Source organism: Leptonychotes weddellii, chromosome 7 (assembly GCF_054177405.1).
Source record: "Leptonychotes weddellii isolate Sample4059 chromosome 7, ASM5417740v2, whole genome shotgun sequence".
Lineage (NCBI taxonomy): Eukaryota > Metazoa > Chordata > Mammalia > Carnivora > Phocidae > Leptonychotes > Leptonychotes weddellii.
The window spans coordinates 38,984,564-39,005,512 of NC_138375.1; the positions used below are offsets into that span (position 1 = coordinate 38,984,564).

General features: G+C 40.4%; 2 protein-coding genes across 2 annotated transcripts in view; one reads left to right on the plus strand and one right to left on the minus strand.

Annotated features, from left to right (window-relative positions):
- MYOZ3 (myozenin 3) overlaps window positions 1-20,949 on the plus strand; it is a 381,468-nt gene that overhangs the window by 29,078 nt on the left and 331,441 nt on the right. The gene's annotated exons all lie outside the window — the stretch shown is intronic.
- DCTN4 (dynactin subunit 4) overlaps window positions 6,683-20,949 on the minus strand; it is a 33,823-nt gene continuing 19,556 nt past the window's right edge. The window contains exons 9-13 of the mRNA XM_006741270.3: window positions 16,736-16,809; window positions 14,677-14,731; window positions 13,558-13,665; window positions 12,004-12,101; window positions 6,683-9,275 (exon numbers count right to left, since the gene is read on the minus strand). Coding sequence (XP_006741333.1) covers window positions 9,062-9,275; window positions 12,004-12,101; window positions 13,558-13,665; window positions 14,677-14,731; window positions 16,736-16,809 — 549 coding nt within the window. The 3' untranslated portion in view covers window positions 6,683-9,061. The remainder of the gene's footprint in view (window positions 9,276-12,003; window positions 12,102-13,557; window positions 13,666-14,676; window positions 14,732-16,735; window positions 16,810-20,949) is intronic.

A 20,949-nucleotide genomic window follows, 5' to 3' on the forward strand; every position in this document is an offset into this window, starting at 1 on the left:
GGGGGACAGGGTAGGGCAGGAACCCGAGGTCCAGCACGGGCCGGGTCGCGTGAGGGGGCGCTGTCTGCACTTCCGGCAGGTGGCGGGAGAAAAGACCAGCTCGAAGTGAGTGGAGAGGGCAGGGGTGGGAAGCGGGCTGGTCCGGGACCCTGGCTAAGCCCCCTCCCTCCAAGCCCGGAGGAGGAGGGCCGCCCTCCAGCCTCCCGCTCTGGCGGAGCTAGGCCGCAGCGCTGGCTCCTGCCCGGAATTCCCTCGGCCGCTCCACAACCACGGCCCTGCCTGCCCGAAGGAGGCCCGGCTCCGCCGCCTCTCTCTGTCCTCCTCCGGCAGGCATACTTACCGCATCCTCCCAGTTCTGCCTGTTGTAGGTGTTGGAACCCAGAGAGGTCGCCATCTTGAGAGCGTCTGGAGGCACCGGTGGCTTCCGAGTTGGGAAAGAGGACCGCCACAATCCCGTCAGACCCCGAGGCTGGCTCCCGGCCCGTTGACGTCTTATTTATGCGTCGTGGGCGCCCTTGGGGGCGGTCCTTGTGCGTCGTGACGTCACCTGGAATTTCTTCGCTTGACAATTGGGAGTGCTAGTGGGTTGAAACCTGGTTCTCTCTTCGAGTTGGTCCCTGTTTGGGAAGAAAAGCCACAAGTACAGTTGATTTATTTTAAAATGGAGCAAAAAAATAAAGGAACAAGTAAGGAATGAGGGACTGGGATTAAAACAGCGTTTGCCCCCATGGAGCGCTTATTATGCCTAATGGTGAGCGAACGTCTTGCTGTGCCAGTATCTTAATTCTCACAATTTCTCTGTAAGGTTGCCAGCTTTAGCAAACAAAAACGCAGAACGTCTAGTTAAAGTTGAAGTTCAGATAAACAACAAACCATATTTTAGTATAAATATGTCCCAAACATATTTATACTAAAAAGTGACTCGTTTATCTGAAAGTCGAATTTGGCTGGATGTCCTATATTTTATCTGGTAACCACTACCCTCTAGGCAAGTATGATTTTCCCTTTTTTTTAATAGAAAAGGAAACAAGTTTAGAGAAATTAAGTAACTTCTTGTCGTGTAGCTAAAAATGAAGTCACAAATCCATATTGTTACATGTATCAGTAATTTGTTCCTTTCTATTACTGAGAATTCTAATGTACCAGGGGGATTTAAAAAATCCATATTCCCAGTTGATAGACATTTGAGTTGTTCCAGATTTCGTGACTATAAATAAAGCCATTATAACATTCACATACATGTTGTATGGACATACGTTTTCATTTTAAATACAAGAGTGGGATTACTTGATCAAATGGTAAGTATTTATTTTCCTGGATGAGAAAGTTATTGGATTTATCTGAGCTTCTTCAATCTATGGTTTGTTACGTTTTTGAAAAAGATTTTATTTTTTCTTAGTGGCGGGGAGGGGTAGAGGGAGAGAGAATCTTAAGCAAGCTCCATGCCCAGCGCAGAGCTGGACGCAGGGCTCGATCTTACAGCCCTGCGATCAAGACCTGAGTTGAAGTCAAGAGTCAGACGCTTAACCAACTGAGCCACCCAGGCACCACTTTTTTATTTTTTAAGTAAACTTTATGCCCAGCCTGGGGCTCGAAACTGGAACCCCAAGATCGAGTCACATGCTCTACTGACTGAACCAGCCAGGTGCCCCTATGGTCTGTTATCTTTTGCAAATTCTTTTTTTTTTTTTTTTTTTTACAGTTTTTTAAATTTTTATTTAAGTAACCTCTACACCCTACATGGGGCTCAAACTCACGACCCCGAGATCAAGTCGCATGCTCTTCTGACTGAGCCAGCCAGGTACCCCTGTTTTGCAAACTCTTAGACATCATTTCTTTAAATATTCTTCTGCCTAATTTCTTCTCCATCTGGGACTCCAATTATACATGTCAGTCATTGTTCCATAGATCTTGAATACTGTGTGGTTCCACTCTTTTTCCTCAGCTATGATGAGTCTACCGATGAGACCATAGAGGATATTCTTCATTTCTGATCCTGTGTTTTTTATTTCAATTTGTCCCTTTCTTATAGTTTCTGCCTCTCTGCTGAAATGTTCATACATATTATCCGTATTTTTTACTAGATTTTTCAACGTGTTAATCAGAGTTTAAGTCCCCATCTGATAGTTCCAACATCTGGGGCATATCTGTATATGGTCTTACTTTGCCTATGAAAAATGAATTGTTTTTTCTTGCTTCTTTGTGTAACTCAAATTTTTTATTGAATGCCAGTCATTGCTATGTAACAGTAGACTGAAGTAGACAAGTATTAATGCTTGGAAATGGGCAGATCTGTTCAGTCAGGCTATTTGTGTGGGATTTGGTCAGTCCAGTCAGAAACTGAGCGGGGTTTGGGTTTTGTTGTTGCTATGGTTGCCTTCAGTGCATTACAGATTTTATATCCTCTAGCATTACTTTGTGCTTTAGGATGGGGCTGAAGAACTTTTCTCAAGCGTTCATATTTCATCCTTAGCTTTCAGCTGTCCTGCACACCTGAACCACAGTGGTAAGTCTCTATGGTCTCGCCTATCCCCCAGCAGCTGTTATTTGTTATTAGTTATTAGCTCCTTGCTAGGTTGGTAGTTGGGAATGGGTTGGGGGTTCTTTGTTTCAGTTCAGCCTCAGTCTTCAGTAGGTCCTTTGTGGCCAGGCCTTGGGAATGGATTTTTCTCAACATTCTTGCCCCTCCTGTCTGTGGCAGCCAAACCATGACTTGTGTTCATAGCCGGCCTTGTGGGGGAGAGTTTCCTGTCCTTCCCGTAGTGGTAGAACTTTAATGGTATTGATTGGTATGGAATCCTGGGGCTCAGGACTGAGTCTTGTCCCCCACCCCCAAGAGTAGAGGTTTTTTCTTACCAGGTCCCAGCAGCAATGGGTCTTTACCTGTGCCCTGGGGAGACATGATTTTCTGTTGTTCCCTGAGTGGCTTAGGCCTTTTTTACTCCTTATGAGGGAAGAGCCTGGAAAGGAGGAGGCAAGCTCTCCTGCCTTTCCCACAGTAGCAGCAGATCTCTCCCGCATGCCTCCAAACCAAGGAAGCTCTGTAGAGCTCCAGCATCCTCCTCTCCCTGCAGGTCTTTCTCATAAATACCTGGTGGAAGTTTTAGAAAGGGCTTGTGAGTGCATGCAAACTCCCTTAGTGTCTTAGGCTCCCAGGGATTTTATACTGTCTTGTTAGCCCAAGTTTGGCCTTTTTAACAGTTAAGATTTTCATTGATTTTCTCTTACCTGTCATATGATGGTCAACACTTCTTCCTCTCATGCTGTGCTACAGGTGAGTCAGTCTACAAGTCTGATCTCTCCTTGGAAGGGTCTGTCCCTCCTTGAAATTCAGGCTATTTGGCTGCTTTGCCACATCAGCTCTCTGACAGATACCATAAAATTTATGATTTTATCATCTATCCACCTTTTCTTTTTGAGCAGGGAGTGACACTCTTTCCAGATATCTACATCATAGGCAGAAGTGAACTCCTGAGTGACCTCATTTTGAAATACAGTTTAAGAGGAACACTTTTATCACTTCTGTAAATGGAAAATTAATATCACATATTTAGATGTAGCCTTAAAAACAAGTACAGTAAAAATGAAACAGTATTTTTTAATAATCAGCTACCGTTGTCTGCCAAAGGCTCTGAACTGGATGCCTAGGTTTTAAAAAAAAGAGGAAGTGTTAGATGTTACAAATGTTGAGTATTGATACTTTTTCCTTAACAGAAAGATAGGGCTATAAAGCATGAGGAAACTATTTCCCCTGGCTGATTCCATATTATTTAATGTTACTTTCATTTAATACTTAAAGTCATCTTGTGTAGATGCCTCACACTGTGAAATATATTTCAATATATATGTCCCTGATCGCCAGAAAATGAGGATAAACAAAGTTAAGTATTGCCACTGAGCAAGAGACTCAGCTCTGAGTTTTGTCTAGGCTGCTCTTTCAGTGGAATAAAGGGGAGACAGATGACAAAGGGTCCTGAATTTGTCTCTGAAAGAGTCTGCAATCCAGTAACTGGGCTACATGCATACAAAACCCCATAAAGAAAGAGGTAAATGCCCTGGAGAGATACAGTGCTGTGGCTCAAGGTCATGTCTAGATGGAAGTAAGGGAGATGGGAAGGGAGAGCAGGGAAGTAATTCTGGAGGAGGTGCAGAAGGAAGGAGTATTCTAGGTAGAGAAAACACCAGAACAAGAAAGCTCAAGGCAAGTGAGATATTTGGCTTATGACAAAAAAGAGGCTTATGTATATTTAAAAAAAAAAAAAAAATAGGCACCTGGGTGGCTCAGTTGGTTAAGCGTCTGCCTTCGGCTCAGGTCATGATCCCAGAGTCCCAGGATCGAGCCCTGCACTGGGCTCCCTGCTCAGAGGGGAGTCTGCTTCTCCCTCTGCCCCTCACCCCACTTGTGCTCTCTTCTCTCAAATAAATCTTTTTTAAAAATAAAGCTAAAGATCAACAGCTACATACATAAGGGAAAGGGTGACATTAACTTATTTAACAAATATCGGGTGCCTACTATCTGTCAGGTATTCTAGCCTCTGCAGATACAGCAACTTAAAAAAAAAAAAAAAGGCAAAATCCCTGCACTATAAGGCTTATGTTCTAGTGTGATGTGTCAGAAAATAAAGTATATATTATACTGGTATTTAGTGCTATGGAAAAAAAAGAACATAGCCAAGGAGGATAGAGAATTGCTTAAGGGAGGGCAGGTTTTTTTTTTTTAAGATTTTATTTGAGAGAGACACACACAGAGATAGCGAGAAAGAGCACGAGCACAGAGGAGAGGGAGAAGCAGACTCCCGACTCCCGCTGAGCAGGGAGGGGAGGGCAGTTTTAACACTCCTATACAGGGTGGTCAGGGAAAGCCTCACTAAGAAGGAAATATTTGAGCAAAGGCCTGAGTGTGACGACGGTGTGCGTTATACAGGTATCTGGGAGTTTTCTAAGCAGTTGGAACAGCTAGTGCAAAGGCCCCGAGAAGACGCCTGCCGGGGTAACTAAAGAATAGCAGACTCGTGTAGCTGCGGTGGATGGAGCATGGGGAAGTGATAGATGAATTCAGGGAGGCAGCAGCAGGGGGTGGGTTTCATATCACGTAGGACCTCGTTAGTCATTGTAAGGAGTTCGTATTTGGCTTTGCTCTTGAGCAAGCTCAAAAGCCTAGGAGTCTGAAGTGGGAAAATGCCTTATTCATTCTGGCTGCTGTGTTGAACGTTGACTCAAGGGCGGGGTGAGGGCCAGGGTGCTTTCCAGACCAGTTTGGATGCTACTGCAATAACCTCGGGGTCTACAGAGTCTATAGTGATTTGGCCCAGGATAGTAATGGGTAGAGAGGGTGTGAGGTGGTCACAGTTTGAAGACAGAGCGGATAGGATTTGCTGACTTACTGCACGGGGCATGTAAAGAGTCAAGGTTGATGCCAAGGTTTTTGTTGTGAGCAAGTGAAAGGATACAGTTGTCATTTAGCTAAGGATGAATGCAGGAGAGGCAGATGTGGTGAGAGAAAGCCCACTGTGGTTTTAAACTTTCAGAGACTATTCTAGAGTTGGTATGTAAATTTATTTGAGAGAGAGTGCACTCGGGGGAAGGGGCAGAGGGGGAGAGAGAGAGAGAGACTCTTAAACAGGCTCATGCTGTGCATGCTCTCACACAGGGCTTGATCTCATGCCCCTGAGATCATGACCTGAGCCGAAATCAAGTCGGTCGTGTAACTGACTGAGCCACCCAGGTGCCCCGGTATGTAAATTTGATAGATGGTCTGAAAACGGTGAGATCACTAAGAGTGAGCAGAGAGAAAAGTGTAAGAAATGAGACCTGGCACACTCCTTATGGAAGAAAAGTTGCCATTAACGTAGAAGCAAAACCAGGAGCTTTGTGTTCTGGAAACCAAGTCAAGAAAGGTTTTCAAGAAGGGAGAGATCAGCTGCCAGATGTTACTGAGTGATTAAGCGCATAAGGACTGAGAATCAGCCATGTATTTAAGTGTGGATTGCTGGAGAACTTGACGGGAGCAATTTTGGTGATAAGCTGGAGTGACAGCCTAAGTGGAACAGGTTCAGGTGAGAACGGGAGAGGAACTCAAGGGTTTTGAAGGAGTTTTGCTGTAAAGGGAGTAGAGATATGGGGTGGCAGCTGAAGGAGGGTGTGAGGTCAGTTTCTAAGCGGAGAAAAATCCTAGCACGCTAATGGAAAGATGCAGGAGGGTGGAGGGAGAGCTGCAGAAGTGATACCCTTGAACAGGTGAGAGGATGCGACCAGCTGCGCTAGGTGGTGGGGCCAGCGCCAGAGAGGAGTGTCAACAGATCATCTGCAGGCCCAGGAGGGAAGGAGGAGTGCCAGGAGGAATGGGGGCGGGGGGGGGCCTTACCTGTCAGGCATGGGCCATTTTAGGTATCTGAAAAGGTATCTTTGGGAGCAATGACCCAGGATAAAAACTGACAGAGACCTAACAACATAACATTTATGTAACGGTTCTGTGAATATGTTTATACAGAGCCCAAGCAACATCTACCTCTATGTTATAGTGAACTAACTTGATAGGAGGTTTCAGCTTAGTTCATTTAAAGAAATGGAAGCGGGAGCACACCCCACTGACTCTCCTACTAAGTCTCTTCACTCCAAGCCAGTCTTGACTCTGAGCCATGCTATTCCATTCAGTCCTCATGAAAGCAAATGAAAGACACACTCAAGCTTTGTCTGCTTTATTTCACTACATTAAGTTAAGCTATAAGGCAAAACAGGAACCTGTAAATTCATAAAGATCAAGGAGAGCCTCTCATTCCCAAAAGGGACCAAAATTGATGTTTCTTCACAAGTATGCGTGACATTTATTTAGCTCATTACACCTATAAGCACTTTGAACAAAAGAAACCTCGGTGGGTTAATCAAACCACAAATACAAATTAACTTAGCTTTTTATTTCCAAAACTGTAGTTTCTAGTGCTAATGACATCTCACTCACCTGCAGTGGTGCACACTGCCTATGCATTGACAATCTTGCACCTGATCTAATGTAAAAATGCAACAGATAAAATTCCAAAGTCACCACCTGCCGGTGTTGAACCGTTTCTACTAATACACAGAATACTGGATTGCACTGAAATCTTGAGGAAACATTAAAACAATGGCTCTGTTATTTCTTCAAGTTAATTTGGCTTGTGAAGAAAAAAAAATTCTATGACCAAAAGTACTTTTGTGTTTCTGTGTCACATGGGGGTGATGAGACCCATTACTTCAACGTTATTACTTTGGGGAACAAATACTAGCTACATGCCATAAACGCACAATATACACGCAAACGTGTAAACACAGGAAGCCATTCTCTCCTTTGACGTTTGGGTCCTCCACTGGCAAATGGGGAGCAATGGCTTCAGAGTAGGCTCTAGCAGGTAGTGAAATAAAAACCGACACTCTGTGGGGTCACAAAAAATTAAACAATTTCTCTAGTCTTTGTCATTACACAAGCCCCTGCCACAACTCCTAAGAGGCTAAACCTTACTTATTATAACTGTCATAATATTAGAGATATGTGTATTTTTTTCTTATACTGCAGCATATATATTACTCTGTGGAGCATTGTTTCATAAAGTCAGCTTGACCTTTCGAGTACAATTTAGTGTCTTTCAAAGGCTTCCTAAATATTTTTATCTTCCAGAGGGAGCTAATAAGTTACTACGTCCTGTTTGTATTCTAGATTACTACATATCTTAATTTTTTTAAAACTAAAGGCTTGAACTTAAAAACAAAACCAGGATAAACAGGAAATTTCTCTTTTCCCCAAAAATGTGTTGGCTGCTTGCTAACAATACATTTATAGAAAATGTGGTGTAGAAGGTGGTCTACTTGGTCAAGTCTCATTTTAGAAAACGTCACAGAAATTAAGGTTAGCAAGCCAACTCCAGGATACCGAAAGAAAACAGCATGTGTGCTGTCAGGCAAGTATTCTGGGGTACTAGATGAACTTTTTTATGGTTTACACCAAAACAGCCTTATTCGACACACCATATGATAAAAGTCTTAAAACTCAGGAAGGGGAAAGGTTCTTTATCTTAATATCCAGTTTGGGATTCAAGAGATTGTAACTGCTATTTCCCCCTTCAAATCAATGGAAAGAACATCAGTTTGGATCATGCTAAAAATCTGACCTTTAAAATGTTTTCTGCATTCCAGAAGTGAACTTGTCTACCAAGTCTTCTTTGGCCTCTTTCCAGGTGCCAAGTATTTAGAACAACTTATTGAGTTAAAGAGGCAGAGCAGAGGGGAGGGGGAGGGAGTAAGACACAGAAGGGCTACCTACGGATGACAGCGTTAACCCCTGGATATTGTGGCAACATTTAAAATGAATGGAACTCACCACCCCCTTGACATGACATGTGATTGCTTGCTTCTCCAATTCTTAAAGGAAAAAGTTCCATATTCTAATGAGAAAGAAATTTTAAGAGCACCCAATAAATAGGCATCCTGTATTTACTCAGAAGAGGGCAAATGAGAGCGACTTAAGAATCTCACGGGTTTTTCCAAACACCACAAAACTAAAGACAATGTGACAATTCTATTTTTCTGTCCAGTGGAAACCTTGGCACGATGGGAGCCATGGCGGCAAGTGAAGGGGTATGTTTAGACTGCTAGATTATATAGCTACACGGACCGCAGATAGCAGCCAGTACAGAGACCGACGCTGGATCATTAACAGCAGGTTTGTTATCATTTTATCTGTGAGATTGTGATCCTTTTTGAGATCAGACTGGGAGACAGTATGGTCAGAGTTTCTCAGGTGGTAAATCTAATGCCACTCCAAAGAACAGCCATCCCCTATCTTGGGAGGGAACTATGCTGTTGTTACTCGACGTGCAGGGTTCAGTGAGGGAGACAGATTACTGGTATTAACAGAAGTGAGAGCGAGAGAACAGCAGTTAGCCTGTGTTCCTAAGGCCTTGCCAGTGCCCCCACCCTCCTAGGAATAGGATTCAGTAGTGCATGGGTACATCGTTACAGACAAGGCTTAATGAAGCAGCGGCTTCCACATTTTAATGTGGGCTCGTCCTTTGCCCCACCAGTGGCACCTTTAAGGAAGAAGTGGGCCCAAGCTGAGTTCCACATGCTGGGTGAGCCAGATGACTTCTATGCCCTGGTCACTTTCTTCGATGGGACGGATGGGGGCTGCCAGGTTTTTAAAATCATGCTTCATCTTAAAGCACACGGTCACTTCGCCCTCCTCACGTTGTGGTGTCACTTTGATGAAAATACCCACTTTGTTGGCCTTTCTGAAGGCTATAATGCTATGGAAAAAAATAAGTACAGTATTAGGCAGGTCACAGGTCAGCCAAGCCACTAAGACTTACATTTTATCTGATGACAAGTTAAGACCATCATCTCATTTATTAGCAATAAAGAGTTCTTTCAGCAAAATGTCAATCTATCTTTTTAGTATTACAAAAGTAAAATACAGTCCTAAAAAATTCAAATGGGAAGAAATAAGTCTTCCCTTATTTTCCCCTTCAGCACACAGAAAAACTACAAACACTTTGTTTCTTAACCTACCAGATATTTTTCTATGAGTTTACACCTTTCTGCTTTTTTAACCAACACAAAAGGGACACACTATTTATTCTATTAACTTGTTTTTTTCCACTCAGTTTATCACAAACACTTTTCCATACTGGTATATGTCGATCTTCTCCATTCTACTTAATGGCTGCATAGTATTCTATTATAGATTCACCGTAATTGTATATATTGATGTTACTGCCAGTTTTCCTGTATAAACAATGGTGCTGTGAATATCCCTTTACATTTATCTTTGTGTGCATGTGGTAATGTTTCTATAGGATACAGACGGATATTAACTCAGAACTTTAAAGGAATTTCTGGAACACCATAATTGAATTAGTGTTTTTGTAAATAAGCTCTGTAAATTAGAAATTTTTAGAATAGAAAAATAATCTCTTTAGTTGAGATTTCCATTTTGATTTTCTCTGACATGCACTTGAAGTTTGTGCGTTAATAACTTAGCTTCAAACAAAAAGTCAAAGTGCAATGAAACAGAATTTCAAACGATACTCTAAGGAAAGTTACTGGATTTAAACATTTGCATAGTATTATATAGTATTAATTTCCAAATATCTGAAAGTCCTAAAAGTGCAATGTGAAATATAATTAATTCAATTTTTTATTACTCTGTCATGTAATCTGACTAGAATTTGATATCTCAGATGATCTTTCCAGCTGCTGACCTTGGTTTAACAAATTTCTATACCAAATTAATGTCATTTAAGGATCCACATAAAGCAAGGATTACAGAGAATGCATTTTGTGTTGTATTAACTCAATAATGCATTTTGTACTGTAGTAAATAACTAAACCCTTGATCTGTAGGATTCATTAAAAAAAAAAAAAAAAAACTCAGGGAGCGCCTGAGTGGCTCAGTCGTTAAGCGTCCGCCTTCGGCTCAGGTCATGATCCTGGGGTCCTGGGATCGAGCTCCGCATCGGGCTCCCTGCTCAGCAGGAAGCCTGCTTCTCCTTCTCCCATTCCCCCTGCTTGTGTTCCCTCTCTCGCTGTGTCTCTCTGTCAAATAAATAAAATCTTAAAAAAACAAAAAAAAAAAAACAAAAAAACCCTCGGTTATAAATAGTAAGAAGGCAAAAGTTAGTGTCTTTCTAGCCTAATTTCCCAGGCAACCACTGATACCTGGGAAGCTTTAAAAAAAAAAAAAAAAATGCAGATTTCTGGTGTACCCCTAGACCTGCCAAAGAGAAATCTCTGGGGTAGGGCCTGGAACTCTATAGAACAAAACAAAACACCTGCCCTGGTGCTTTCTGAATTAACTCAAGTTTGGCAATCACTGCACTAAACTCATCTTTGCCCTTTGTTTTTCCCACCCATCCCATGTTATTTCTTCTTTCCAATGTCTTGCTGAGGAAGCTTTGGATCATTCTGTTAAAAAGACCTTACATGTTCCTTGTGTCAGTATATGAAGCTATTCTTTTCAGCTCCAAGCCTACCTTCTATATCTTGCTTTGTGACACAGGATTCTGCTGTCCATGTCTCTCTGCTTTGTAGGCTGGCTCCCTGTCAGGCTCATGTCAAATGGAGGGACTCTAAAGGAGACTAGAAACCTGGAGAGGGAAGGGGCTTACTCCTGCCTATGAGCTGCCCGTGAGCTGCCCGTGTGTGTGTGTGGTTCCTGTGGGCCTCACTCCAGCAATGCTTCTTCACCCAAGAAGGGGCAGTACCCATTGCAGTTTGTTTGTTTGTTTATTTATTTATTTAACGATTTTATTTATTTATTTGACAGAGAAAGACACAGCGAGAGAGGGAACACAAGCAGGGGGAGTGGGAGAGGGAGAAGCAGGCTTCCCGCAGAGCAGGGAGCCCAATGCGGGGCTCGATCCCAGGACCCTGGGATCATGACCTGAGCCGAAGGCAGACGCTTAACGACTGCGCCACCCAGGCGCCGCCCCCCCCCCTCCCCCCCCCGTTGCAGTTTTAGACTGGATCCTGACTGATGTATCCTCATCCAGGGAGAGGTTTGGTTTTTTACTTCTCAGTTATTAGGTAAGAGCGAGTCAAATCTATTACTCAAGGGGCAGGTGGGGAGGGGTAAGTGGATAAATCCAATGATAAAACTATAGAGAGAGAATACTGTATCCTGTCCACAACTATTAAAAATAATGCTCTTGAAAATTTTTATTAACAGGGAAAAATATTTACTATTTAAAATGAAACAAGGATTAGAAACTGCTTACAGAATGATCCCAACAATGGAAGAAATATATGGAAGGATAAAGACCAAAAGGTTAATGCTGCTTATCTCTGGTGGTGGGATTTTATTTTCCTTCTTCATAGTTTTATATATATTCTGCAAATTTCTACAATAATTATTTTTATAAACAAGAAGAAAAAAATCATCTTAAAAAATCAAGATAAAAATACTGGGATCTGTAAGTGGGCCTCCTATATTAGCCAACTGTGGTATGTTGGGGGGATCACTAAGAGATCACTCACTCAGGATCATCCTGAAAGTCCTGGGGTTCTGCCAACTCATCATACTCCGCTGCTGCATCCTTGCCAGCTAAAATGAGCTCTTTGGGCGGCACCACCACCTGGACAGCAAAACAGAGAGGGCTGCCTCAGAATGGGTCAGTGTGTTGTAGGACATTCATTCAACAAAATACAAGACAGCAGTACACCAACCTAAACATACAGAAGTTTCAAGTTTCAAGAAACAGAGTATTACTTCACTTTTACAGAGTTTAAAAACTTACTATTTAGGAACACAGACATTTCTAGTAAAAGTACAAGAACAAAGAACAGTTAAGCATTCTTCAGACTAAGCCTTATGTTGTTACTAGGCCTCAACTTTGCTAAGTCAGAGGTTAGCAGAGAACAATGTCAACCACATTTATAATTATGGATATGAAAGAGGCTGGGAGGTATAAAGAGAAAGATAGCAAGTCTACAAACTGGGTGTACATGTCAGGCACTTATTTCTGTCTCACGGGAACAGGTTATTAGTGTTAATAAAAAAAGCAAGGACAGATGAGTGTCATCTCTCTTTGAAAGTGATGCTAATAAGTGAAATCATTAAAAAGGAAAAAAGAAAAAGGGGATAAAGAAATTCTCTACTAATAAGTATTCTCTGAATAACAGCTAATGAAAGATATAGGCATCATTTCTATCAATTTTTATTGTATCATGCTGAATTATGAGTCAATAATAGATTGCCCATTGAGTAAAGTTCTTGATCTAAAATTTCAAGTACTAGATGAATCGCCAAATAGCAAAACGAAAAAAGGCTGCATTTTATTCATTCAACTAACATTTACTCAAAGTCAAAATCACCTATTTTAATATTTAGTGCTATGCACGCTGTATGTAAGTGAAGGGCATCTAGAGGAGGCATACCAGCGTTTAAAAGGACATGTTATTTCCTAGGAGTCTTGAAGCCTGAGTATGTGTTAGACAGAGAGGTGTGGGTATGTACGTATGTCAGGGAATGGCATTCTAGGAAGGAAGAATAGCGTCTGCAATTCTCTAGCATGAAAGCTCATAAGCACTGCATCTGCTTGGATTATATACATTAATATGTATGATTTGGAGAATGCTAGATTTGGGGATCTGGGGGAAGGCCATCCTGCAAGAACAGATAGAGGGGGGACCACTGAGAACCTCTCATGCTATGCCGAGGAATTTGGATTTCCTCCCTAAGTCAGAGAGATGCCAAATGATCAGTATGGCATGATCAAAGTTAGATTTTAGAAAGATCACTCTGGTGGCCAAGACAGACGATAGGCTGGAATGGAAGTGGGGGTAGATTCCAAACAGGTCAACAAGGATGTTACTGGCACAGTCCAGGTAAGAAAGGATGAGACCTTCAAACAGGGCAGTGGCAGTGTGACTGTGCATAAAGTAAAAAAAAAAACTCAGGAGATGAAATCAAAAGAACATGATGACTGCTTGGATGCGGAAATGGAAGACAGCGTGGAGTCCTTTAAGCCAGGTCAACAGGCCCCTCCAGGAAAAGTCAGGGTCTCTCAGGATGAGGCAAAATGCTCCTACCTTGGCAGTGCTGTTGATATTATCCGGGTCCCCCTCCTCGCACTCCAGCAGTGTCACGTGGGTAAGGTTCTCCACTGGATTTGTAAGCGTCAGGAGGACCTGGCTCTCCTGGGGAACAGGACAAGCCTCTCTCAGACATGTTCCACTACTGCCACCTAGGTCCACTTTCTTAGTTGCTGTACCAAGCATTTCACAAAATCACTCCCGAGCAGTAACACCCACCTACACCTCTACATCACTACATTCTTAAAGTGCTCACGGATTCCTATTCTATTATTTATAGATTAGGCTATATATGCTCTGGAGTTCCTGAAATTACCTGAGGAAATAGGGCAGATCCCACAGAAAGGGCCAGGTACTAGATTCAGAAATTCTGAGGAACGTACATTATCCAAGTGATTAAAGTTTACAACTCTTGCTCCATCCAGTCCTCCACGTAAGGACTCCTGAGCAATAACTTAGTACGCTTAGTCTGAAAGTCCTCACAAATAAAGTATGAGAGCCACAGGGTAGCCAGACATAGAAAAAGATCATTCATCAGAACTCTAAAAGACTTTTAAGATTTCTTGACCCATAATTTGCCCTTGTTTGGTACTTTGAGATTAGCGAAATCTTTCAGATGAACGTGGACTCCATAAATGTCTTCATAAGCAGCATGAAAGGAAAGAACAAAAGGGACTGTTGCAGAATATTCTACAACTCATGGAGGGGATGAGGGGACATAGATAACGAACTCAAGGAAGAGAGGGGCTGTGGTAAAGAAAAAAATCCTGTTCATTCATGGTATCTGATACACGCACAGACATGGGATGTGGAGAGTCTCCTGGCTGGAGAAGAGCTAAAGATGTCTGTGGGGTAAAACATCTTCTTTCTTTCCCCACCCATGATTCCATCTTTATATAATGTGCACACTGCTCCTTTTAAATGTATGTCAAAGATGCTGTTGCCAAAAATCCCAGCTTAAAGAAGTTAAAAATCCCAATCCCTTTATGATTTCAAATTTTCTCTTCTATCCCTTGCTCCTCAATCTCATTCTAAATACACACAGCCACCCACATACACATACACACACATCTCTGATCAATCCTTTGTCTTCCAGTTAATAAGCAAAGTACTAACCTTCATGTAGCGAAGGTTGGGAATTGACATGATTCTCACTTCTGGGATATAATTGCTATGTGTGAATAAAAAAATACATTAATGTTCATTGAAGTCGCTTAAAATTATTGTTACTTTTTTTTAAAGTGATTTCAGTGAAGATTTCTTCAAGTTAATTAGAACACGTCACAGAAAAAGAATTTTAAAGAATCATACCATCATAGTAAGAACTTAAGACATGAAACCAACTGGTAATGAGTTCTTTCTGAAATCGTTATGTACACTTCTATTTAGAGCCTATATATCTGTGTGCATCATGGTAGGTATCTTCCTTATACATTTGCTAGATATATTTTTTGAGGTTTTATTCATTTCTGTAAATCTAAAAGGCAACTGGTTAAAGGACCCACAACTGACTTAGTAACACACTGCAGAGGTGGAAACACACTACCACATACTTATCACTTTTATAAAGCACTATGTGCCAGGCAATGTTTTAAACACTTTATATTTAACTTATGGAATTTTCACTGTGACTGCAGGAGACAGGTGTTATTATCCTCATTCCCATTACAGAGATGAAGAAACTCGGCTTGGGAGAAGTAACTTGCTGGTGAGTGGCCAGGATTCAAACTCAAGGCTCCAGGGTCCTTCCCCTTAACCACTGTTCTGCTGCCTCTCTAAGCAAGACAACAGAATACTATACTCACACGTGCTTAGTCTGAACTCAGAATCACCCAGGGTCAAATCTCAGCTTAGTGTTTATACACTTATTCTTTCCTCCAAAGTCAACAGACCAGCATTTCTCAACATTTTTGACTGCTGGAAGGACTTATTTTTAATTGCTGCACAATATTCTACAACCTGAGTGTACCTCAATTTAATCAACTATTTGTTAATGGTTCATCAGCTTGACACTGAAATTGTTTTTAGCTTTTTCCCATTAAAATGTTACAAAACACATCCTTACATAGGTATCTTTAGATATTGGTGGTTTTGTTTCAACAGAATAGATTCCTGAAATAGTACTGCTGGTTTAGTCTATGTAATTTTGTCTTGATATTCCAAACCACTCTCCAAAAAGACTCTAGCAATCCACAAGCCTACCAACAATGTATGCAAATATGTTTCCCCACATTCTCACAAGCACTAAATGCTCTTTATTATTTTAAACTTTTCCTATTAAGTCTCAGAGTCTTTCCATGTATTCACTGACCATTTGAAATTCCTCTTCTATAAGCTGCCAGTTCAAATCCTTTGTCCTACTCACATTTTTATCTTTCCAATCTGTGGGAATTATGTCTTCCAGGGACATTAAATTTTTATCTGTCATGGAGTAGCAAATATTCTTTCCTGCTCTATTGTCTGTCTTAGGATTCTGTTGTCAAATATATGTGTGTATATATATGTATATATATATATATATACATATACATATATATGTTACAAGTCATGTTTGTTTTTTTTTTTTTTTGCTAAGGGCCAGCTGTCTATTTTCTTCTTTAGTGGTTTCTGAGTTTCCTGCCTTACTTAGTTCCCTCTAAGCACTTCTTGCCCTGAAGTCAAGACAATATTTTCCTAATTTTTCAAAATATTTTTGTTTGATAGGTGGTTTTCGTATACAAAATTCCCTTCTATTGACAATTCCCAGTGAATTAACACTAATAATCACTTTTATCCCACTCAATGACTGTTATCAGAACACAAGATGAACACTGCTGCAGGGATACTCTTTGATTTGCTATGCTTGGTTATTTTTTACTTTAATATTTTGGATCATTACCAAAATCAGGTTCTTTATAATTTGTAGTCAATGACCAGTGACTCTCTGTCCAATAATCAACTAACAATCACTGCCCCAGACCACATCATCACAGTGTCCCTTGATGCAAACAGCCTGGATTCTAGGTTTATTTGTTTTAAACTTCATGGTATATAACTTGAAACCTAAACAGAAGAAATAGCAAGATTATTCTGATGTAGTTTTTCTTTTCTTTTGTTTTTAAGCCCAGAGTAAATACATTTTGTGTTGAAAAAGTCAAAGAACAGTAACTAAAAACACTGATCCCAAAATACTCACACAGCAACCAGTTGGATTTTGAATTTGATAGATGTTGGATTAAATTCTGGCTTGCTCAAATTGTGTTCACATTTCTAAAAAGAAAAAATTATAGTACGTATCAGAGGAAAACAAGAACAAACCCTGCTGGATCCACAGAGCTGCTAAATTCGGAAGGACAGCATTGACTCGAGTTTTGCGGTTTTATTCTGCTACAATACCACACGTTTTGAAATACTGTGTATGCCACTGATTGCCAAAATTTGCAAAGATGATTTGGACTTCTCTGGACGTAAGCAAGAACACTATCAGATATTATTATACCTTTGCGGTGCTTAATAACTACTGAAATAGTAACGACACATACTGAGTACATACTAGGTGTGTTGAACCATGTGCTCCTTAATTTAAGTGGATTTAAACAACACATCGATTTTGTAAGGTTAGTGTAGGTACCAAAACTATTATTGTCCCCATTTTACACATGATGAAAATGGGGCACAAGAAGGGTAAGTCATCTGTACAACTCCACAGAGCCAGTAAGAATTAAAACTGGGTCAGGGCGCCTGGGTGGCTCAGTCAGTTGAGCATCCGACTCTTGGTTTTGGCTCAGGTCATGATCTTGGGATCATGAGACTGAGCCCCGAGTCAGGCTCCGCGCTCAGCTGGGAGTCTGAGATTCTCTCTCTCTGCCCCCCACTCATGCTCTCGTGCTCTCTCTAAAATAAATAATCTTTTTTTTTTTTTAAAGATTTATTTATTTGAGAGAGCGAGAATGAGAGAGAGAGAGAGTACATGAGAGGGGGGAGGGTTAGAGGGAGAAGCAGGCTCCTTGCTGAGCAGGGAGCCCGATGCGGGACTCGATCCAGGGACTCCAGGATCATGACCTGAGCCGAAGGCAGTCGCTTAACCAACTGAGCCACCCAGGCGCCCCTAAAATAAATAATCTTAAAAAAAAAAAAAAAAAAAAGAATCAAAGCTGGGATTTAAATCTAAGTAGTGTGATTTCAGATCCCATGCTTTAAAATACAGTAACAATTTTTTACTTTCTTGAATGGATACTACATATACCTGGTTAAAAGAAATCTCTTAACAGTACAAAACAGGAACAGTGTAAAGGTACCCATTACTTGTCCCCTTGTCCTCCTCCCCAGAGCCCAACCAGTATCTCATGTGTTTTCTCACAAATAGCCTGTGCACATACAAGTATACACACACATCGTCTTTTTTACAATAACATAAAAGGGAGTATTTTATATACTCTTCTGCCCTTTGCTTTTTTACTTATCTTAGAATTCCATGCCAGCACACAGAGAGCTACCTCTGTATCTTACTGTAATCATTTCCGTAAACCTTATTCAACCATACCCAAATTGATGGATATCTGGGATGTTTCCCTGATTTTGCTACTATAAATAATGCAGCAATCAGTTAAGTATTCTTATAGATCAGTCATTTCCCACATGTGTTAACTTTTGCTAATCTGGTTAACTATCAAATGGTATCTCACTGTAGTTTTAACAGACATTTCTCTGATTATTGTAGCAGTATCTTTCATGTTTATTGGCTGCTGGGATTTCCTCTGCCGTGACTTCTATGATACTGTTTACTGGGTATTCGTATACTGACTGGAGTATCTTTTCCTTACTAATTTGCCAAAGTTCTTTACATGTTCTGGACACTAATCCCTTAATTACATATCTTACAAATTACTTTTCTCAGGCTATGGCCTATCTTTTCATTACGACAGGTTTTCTTTGGAGTGCAGGTGCAAGTTTTAATGTGTCAAATATATAATATTGTCCTCTATAGTTCGTGCTGATTTGTCTTATTTATGGAATACTCCCCTACCCAGAAGTCAAAGATTTTGTTTCCTTCTAGAAGTTTTGCTCTTTATATGTGCTCATTAAAGTTTCTAATGTTCCAGGGTGCCTGGGTGGCTCAGTTGGTTAAGCAACTGCCTTCGGCTCAGGTCATGATCTCAGGGTCCTGGGAATGAACCTCGCATCGGGCTCCCTGCTCAGTGGGGAGTCTGCTTCTCCCCCTCTCCCTCTGCCCCTCCCTCCTGCTCATGCACTCTTCTAATAAATAATAATTATCTTAAAAAAATAGTTTTTAATGTTCCTGAAGTTGACTTTTGTGTATGGTGTGAGACAGAGACCCAATTTTATTTTCATGTAATTATTTGACCTAGCAAAATTTAATAGGCTATTCTATTCCCCAATGATCTGCAATGCTGTATTTAGTAAATACCAAGTTTCCTCACACCCATGAGTCTGTTTCTGCTTTCTCTATTCTGTTCCAAGTCTATTAATCTATATATATGCATACTGAAAAAAATTTTTGTTTATACACACATTTTAATTTTCCTTCCCTCCCTCCCTTCCTTACACAAAAAGTTGTGTACTTGCCACACACCCTGCTTTTTGCATTTAAAAAGATATCCCATATTAGTACATTCTTTTTTAGAGTTATAGTACTCACTGTGTGGATGTACCATAATCTGCATATTTTGGTTTGTATTTGTGGAGGCCTATCTACCCTGAAGACAGATGGATCAATAGGAAACTGCTTATTTACTTTTGGTAAATATGGTGAATTATACAGTCAACATGAATCTTGTATAAAGTTTTATTAATTTACATATTAAAATTTACTATCATTAATCTTAAAGGAATCGACTTTTGGTTTTATTGCTCTTTTGTATTTTATTTTTTTCATTTATTTTTTTTTTTTAAAGATTTTATTTATTTGACAGAGAGAGACAGCGAAAGAGGGAACACAAGCAGCGGGAGTGGGAGAGGGAGAAGCAGGCCTCGCGCTGAGCAGGCAGCCCGATGCGGGGCTCGATCCCAGGACCCTGGGATCATGACCCGAGCAGAAGGCAGACACTTAACTGACTGAGCCACCCAGGCGCCCAACTCTTTTGTATTTTACAGTGGTTCTTAATTCATTAGTATCCTCTTCCTTCAAGTTTCTTTGTACTTACTTTGCTGTTCTTTTCCTAACTTCTTAAAATATCTCCTGAAATTACTGATCTTTTATTTCTTCTTTTCTAATATATAGATTTACTTCTAAGCACAGCCTTAGTAACATCCTGTAAGTTTTGCTCTACAGGAATGACTGATTCCTAACTTAACTGCATTATGATCAAATAATATATTCTAATAATGTCATCTTTTGAAAAATGTTAAGACTAACTTTATGACCAGTATACAGTTAATTTTTATAAGTGTTCTGTGTGTATTAGTAAAGAATATATATTCTGCAGATAGTGGGTACATGTTTATTTTCTCGGTTACCAAGAGAAGCATGCTGAATTTCCCCCAAATTCTCAAATGTTTATATATTTTGAGTCTACGTTATTTAGTGCATACAATTATAGAACTGTTACATCCTCTTTGTGAATTATTTCTTCATGAATTATCCCTCCATTTAAAAATTTAGTATTTACACAATCTATCTTCCCCAGCTATCTTCACTTCCAACCTTTCTGAATTCTGTTTGTGTTTCTTGTGATTAGCATGTAATGGGTAGGCATTTTGTTGGTTTTCTTATTTAGTTGTTTAACAAGCATTTAGTTCACTGGCATTTATATAAATACTGAGATATTTGGCTGTAAATCTATCTCACTACATACTTTCTATTTGAACCACCAGTTTTATGTCCTTTTCCCTCTTTTCTTTTTGTACATAGCCTTTATCAAGCTGAGAACGCTCTGTATTCCTGTTTTTGAGAGTCCCCCCCCCCTTTTTTTTAATCATGAATGGGTGTTGGATTTTGTCAAATGCCTTTTCTGCACCTATCAATATATCATGTGTTTTTTTGGTTTTTTTTTAGTCTGTTGTTCACAGTATTTCTTTATTACCCTTTTAATTTTCATAGGCGCTCAAGTGATGCCCCCTTTTTCATTTCTGACTAGTAAAATGTGCCCTCTTTTTTTCCAAGAGAGGCTTATCCATTTTATTGGTCTTCAAAGAACCAACTTTTGGTTTTGTTGATTTTTCTCAACTGAGTTCCTATTTTCAATTTCATTGATTTCTGCTTGAATTTTTTTTTTTTTAGATTTATTTATTTTAGAGTGAGTGAGTGAGTAGGGGGGGAGGGAGGGAGGGGGAGGGGTAGAGGGAAAGAATCCTGAAGCAGCTTCAAGATTCAAGCAGAAATGTGTTGTTTAATCTGCACATACTTGGGAACTTTCTAGTTTTCTAGAACACTTTCTACTTTTCTCCCAT